The sequence below is a fragment of the Chiloscyllium plagiosum genome, chromosome 38 (genome assembly GCF_004010195.1).
Source record: "Chiloscyllium plagiosum isolate BGI_BamShark_2017 chromosome 38, ASM401019v2, whole genome shotgun sequence".
Taxonomy (NCBI): domain Eukaryota; kingdom Metazoa; phylum Chordata; class Chondrichthyes; order Orectolobiformes; family Hemiscylliidae; genus Chiloscyllium; species Chiloscyllium plagiosum.
This window is the reverse complement of record NC_057747.1, coordinates 10,576,884-10,582,044: the sequence shown is the minus strand read 5'-3', so window position 1 is coordinate 10,582,044 and position 5,161 is coordinate 10,576,884. Positions and strand designations below refer to the sequence as shown.

General features: G+C 40.7%; 1 protein-coding gene across 1 annotated transcript in view; it reads left to right on the top strand.

The window, feature by feature from the left end:
• The window catches only part of LOC122541810 (rho GTPase-activating protein 22-like), a 330,924-nt gene that overhangs the window by 25,044 nt on the left and 300,719 nt on the right, over positions 1 to 5,161 (top strand). Inside the window, exon 2 of the mRNA XM_043678816.1 lies at positions 1,576 to 1,775. Coding sequence (XP_043534751.1) covers positions 1,576 to 1,775 — 200 coding nt within the window. The remainder of the gene's footprint in view (positions 1 to 1,575; positions 1,776 to 5,161) is intronic.

Here is a 5,161-nt window from a genome sequence, read left to right as displayed (position 1 = left end):
TTTGAGCCAGTTCTGTATCCAAATGGCTAGTTCTCCCTGTATTCCATGAGATCTAACCTTGCTAACCAGTCTCCCATGGGGAACCTTGTCGAACGCCTTACTGAAGTCCATATAGATCACATCTACCACTCTGCCCTCATCAATCTTCTTTGTTACTTCTTCAAAAAACTCAATCAATCTGGAGTACTGGAAACAGTTTTGGTCCCCTTATTTGATGAAAGATAGCTCATTGGAGGCAGTTCAGAGCAGTTTATGAAGATGATCCCTAGTTTGGAGGGATTGTCTAATGAGCAAAGGCTAAACAGGTTGAGAATTTACTCATTGGAATTTAGGATGATGAGGTGATCCCACTGAAACATATAGTATTCTTAAGGGGCTTGACAAGGTAAATTCTGGGAGGATGTTTACCTCATGGGAGCGTCTCGGGCCAAAGGGCACAGTCTCAGAATAAAGCATGCCAATTGAAGGTGCCATTTTCTTCCTTCAAAGGATTGTAACTTCTTGCCACGGAGAACTGTTGGGCCAAAGTCTTTGAGTGTATTTAGGGCTGAGATAGATATTTAGATTCTTGATGAGCAAGTGATTCAAGGGTTATGGGGAAAGGGCAGGAAAGTGGACATAGGGAATACCTGATCAGCAATGACCCTATTTAATGGCGGAGCAGGGTCAAGAGGCCAAATGGCCTACTCTTGTTCCTATTTTTTACAGTCTTATTTGTCAAACCAACTCACATGTTACTCTGGAAAACTGAGAGAACGAGCTGCATTAATTAATAAGCTAGTTTATTGTCAAACTCCATTGCAAGGTAGATTTTGCAATGTTTTTCAGAGAAACTCAAATTGCATTACTGATTAAATTCTCAAGCATTCATAACAGAACAGCAATTGAGACATACAGTATTTGAAAAGTGGATTTTTCCTCAGTTTAAAAAAAAATCAAGTTCACATTCCCCAATGCTTTTACATTCATTATTATCTATCTTTTGAGATTTTAACAAGAATGTCATAGAGTCATACAGCACAGAAACAGAACCTTTGGCCCAACTAGTCCATGCCGACCATTATCCCAAACTAAACTAGTCCCCCATGTCTGCACTTGGTCCAAATCCTTCCAAACCTTTCCTATTCATGTATTTATCCAAATGTCTTTTAAACATTGTAATTGTACCCACAACCAGCACTTCCTCAGAAAGTTCATTTCATACAAGAACCACCCTCTGCATAAAACAGTTGCCTCTCATGTGCTTTTTAAATCTTTCTCACCTTAAACATATGCCCCCTAATCTTAAAATTCCCCACCCTATAGAAAAGGACACTTGCCATTCATCTTATCCATGCCCCTCATGATTTTATAAACCTCTGTAAGGTCACCCCTCAACCTACCACACTCCAGTGAGAAAAGTCCCAATCAATTCAGCCTCTGATGATCAAATTGTGGACCAAATATTAAAAAATACACCATGTTGGATTTTCTTTTTGTGAATGGCTGTGTCTCAGGATGAGTTTTGGTATTGATTAAATTCTGTACAATCCTTACATTGGGCTTTACAGCTGTAATTTTCTGTTGTCCTGCCAGCCCGGTCGAAAAGCATGGTGATGGGAGAGCACAGTCGAGTCTCCAGCAGACCATCCTCACCCAGTCTACAGGATAAAGCATTAAAATCGGGATGGTTAAAGAAACAGAGAAGCATCATGAAGAACTGGCAGCAGCGATGGTTCGTTCTCAGGGGAGAACAGCTCTACTATTACAAAGATGAGGAAGAGAATAAACCCCAGGTAATGCATAAAGGTGTCATATTTTCATGAAGCTTCCTGACTGCCTTAAAATAACAATGTACTTGTCTTGACCTTGTAAGAGATACACTGAAATTAAATCCAGTTTACCATATGGTATTATACAGCTGACTTAAGGGCAGTACGGTGGCTCAGCCATTAGCACTGCTGCCTTATAGCACCAGGAACCCAGGTTCGATTCCAGTCTTGGGCAACTATCTGTGTGGAGTTTGCATATTCTCCCCACGTCTGCCCAGGCTTCCTCCGGGTAGAATAGAATACTTTCATAGAATCCCTACAGTGTGGAAACAGACCCTTTGGCCCTACAAGCCCACACTGACCCTCCGAAGAGAATCCCACCCAAACCCATTCTTTTACGTTTACCCCTAACCTACACATCTCTGAACACCATGGGCAATTTAGAATGGCCAATTCACCTAACCTGTGGGAGGAAACTGGGGCACCTGGAGGAAACCCATGCATACACAGGGAGAATGTGCAAACTCCACACAGAGGGTGCTCTGGTTTTCTCCCACAATCCAAATATGTGCAGGTTAGGTGAATTGGCCACCCTATATTTCCCATAGTGTTAGGTACATTAGTTAGGGGTAATTGTAGAGTAATAGATTAGGGGAATGGGTCACTCTTCAGAGGGTTGTTGTGGACCTGTTGGGCTGAAGGGCCTGTTTCCACACTGTAGAGTTTCTATGACTTCACAGAATGGATGTGATCATAACCAAGGCTATTTGGCCCATCATGTTAGCACTGACTCTCTGAAACTGCCTTATGACTTAGGGCCATTCTCATGTCTCCATTCTGAGGATGGGTCCCCCCACCAGTAATGTTAACTTTGATTTCTCTCCACAGATGCTGCCAGACATGCTGACCTTTCCCAGCAATTACTGTTTTCATTTCTGATTTACAGCGTCTGCAGTTCATTTGGTTCTCATTTCTCCGTATCTGTCTAACCAGCTCCTATTCAAATAATCATCTCATTGCCTCGGAATGCCTCGACTGAACCTGTGTCCAGTGCATTCCCGACCCTAACTGCGTGCTGTGAGAAAGGCTTTCTCATTTCACATTATCTTTGTTTCTAAATAACTTGCATGAGCATTAGAAGATTTTACACAGCTCAGTCTTTCTGATAGAACTGGATTATAGAAAAGCTGTATCAGTCATTTTTCAGGGAGTGTAAAAAGCGGTGTTGTTTTGATCTGCATGGAAAGCTGGTGTATAACAGTAAGAGTTTGGACAATTAATTTCCACCTAGAGTCTTGTTTTGACCTTCAAATTAGCAATTAACTAAAAATGTCTCTCTGACATAAGTTGTTCCAGCCTTAAAAGAGATGCATAAACAAGGCCCCCACTAACAGCTGCAGCTTGTTAATAATGTACCTTAATTAAACAGCTTTGCAAAATCTTGAATCAGCTGTTTCAGTCTGTACTGTGAGCTGGTGAATGTGTTTCTTTTTCAAAGGATTAAATTCTCTCTCAAAGTTAGTCTTTTTATTTATTTTAGTGAATTAACTTTTAATCTAGCTTTAAAATTTAGAAATTAATGGTAAAATTGCAAAGGGTCAATAGTGATTCACGAAGAGGAGAGATTGAGTTTGTCAAACTTGTTGGGGTTTGTGAGCATGTTACTCATCGTGTAAACATTGGAGAATCAGTAGATATTGTACATAAGTCCAGTTTACCTTCACTGCACAATACAGCTGATTTCACAGAGTTGCTGTGATCCTTAAGGCAGCTATTTGGTTCATTTTGTCTGCACTGATTCTTCAGAATCTGCCTTATGATTTAGGACTGTCCTCATTTCTCCATAACCATGCAACTAGCTTCTATTGAAAAAGAAATCCCATGACTTCTGTGTCAAAGCAAATTTAAAACTCAATTAAACTGTTTTGGATACAGATATTACACTACAGTATCTGTGGTACCCACCAATCTCAGCAGGTAAGGACATAATCTCAGAAGAGAGACAGGCAGTCAGAAATAACAACTGCCTCTTGATATATATCACTGCTAATGCTTCCCCATTTGGTATTGACTCCACTGAATCATATTTGATTAGCACATCAATTGCAATAGTATTGGTGCTAGTGACTCCATACCCATGTCCTCCCCACTTCTGCCTTGCCTCTCACTCCAGCTGCCTGACATTGGGACTGGGATACATTCCCAGCAATGGTCACTGTTCCCTGTGATGCTACTGGGATTGGGGAGCTGTCAGCCATTTGATTGGCATACACCTTGCAAAGGTAGACCCAAAAGTCTTGCCTCAAGACAACTAATGCCCTTCACATATTAAGTGAGTCACGGGCAATAGAACAGGCTTGCTGCTGTTTTTTAAACCCCCAACCCCTCCCCCAATGCCTCATTAAATCTGGTCCATAGTTGCAGAATTATACTACTAGATCTGGACTGAAGTGGCATCCAATAAGGAACGAATGCTTCCAGTCAATGCTATCTCCATTTCAATGGTTATAACTTTATAGACTAACATATATATTACAACAGGATTGATCAACTAGACAATTAACAGATGTGAAGAAGCAGATGAGTGATATACTGTGGAACAGTGAGTGTTCCATCAATTTCACAATAGAATAGAAATTTGAATTGTTACACTCAATGTTACCTTCAATCAGGCGCTTCTGTTGATTCTTCCGATGTGGATGCTTTTGACCACCAAACAAGCTGACCTTCGTAAGCCTTACAAAACATACTTGCAAGGGTAGCATTGATAACCATCTGCCAGCAGTATGGAGAATGTTCCATTGGTTTGTCTGAAGCTTTAATTTGTGGTTAGTTATCTGGAGACTAGCAAATTAAATTGGAGCATATGGGGTTGGGGTGTATTCTAGCATGCATTGAAAATTAGTTAACAGACAATGTAGAGAGTAGGAATAAATGAATCATTCTTCAAGTGGCAGTGTGTTACTAATGGAGTACCACAAGGGTCAGTGTTAATCATAACTGTTCAAGATGTACATAAATGATTCGGATGTGGAGACTGACAGCAATATTTTCAAATTTGATGATGACACCAAATTGGGTGGGAATGTGAGTTGAAGGAGGGTGCGGAGACTTCAAGTAGATTTGGACAGTTAAGTAATTGAGCTAGAACATGGTAAATGCAAGTTACTTTCTCTAAGAAAACAACAAAGACAGACTAGTTTTTAAATGGGCGAAAGTGAATACTAGAGATACTGGAGATTAGAGTCAAGAGTATGGTGCTGGGAAAGCACAGCAGGTCAGGCAGCATCTGAGGAGCAGGGAAATTGACGTTTTGGGCAAAAGCCCTTTATAAATGGTGTGAGGTTGGGAAATATGAGCGTTTGTAAGTCGCGAAAAGCTACTATGCAGCAACAGTAAAAAAAAAGGGG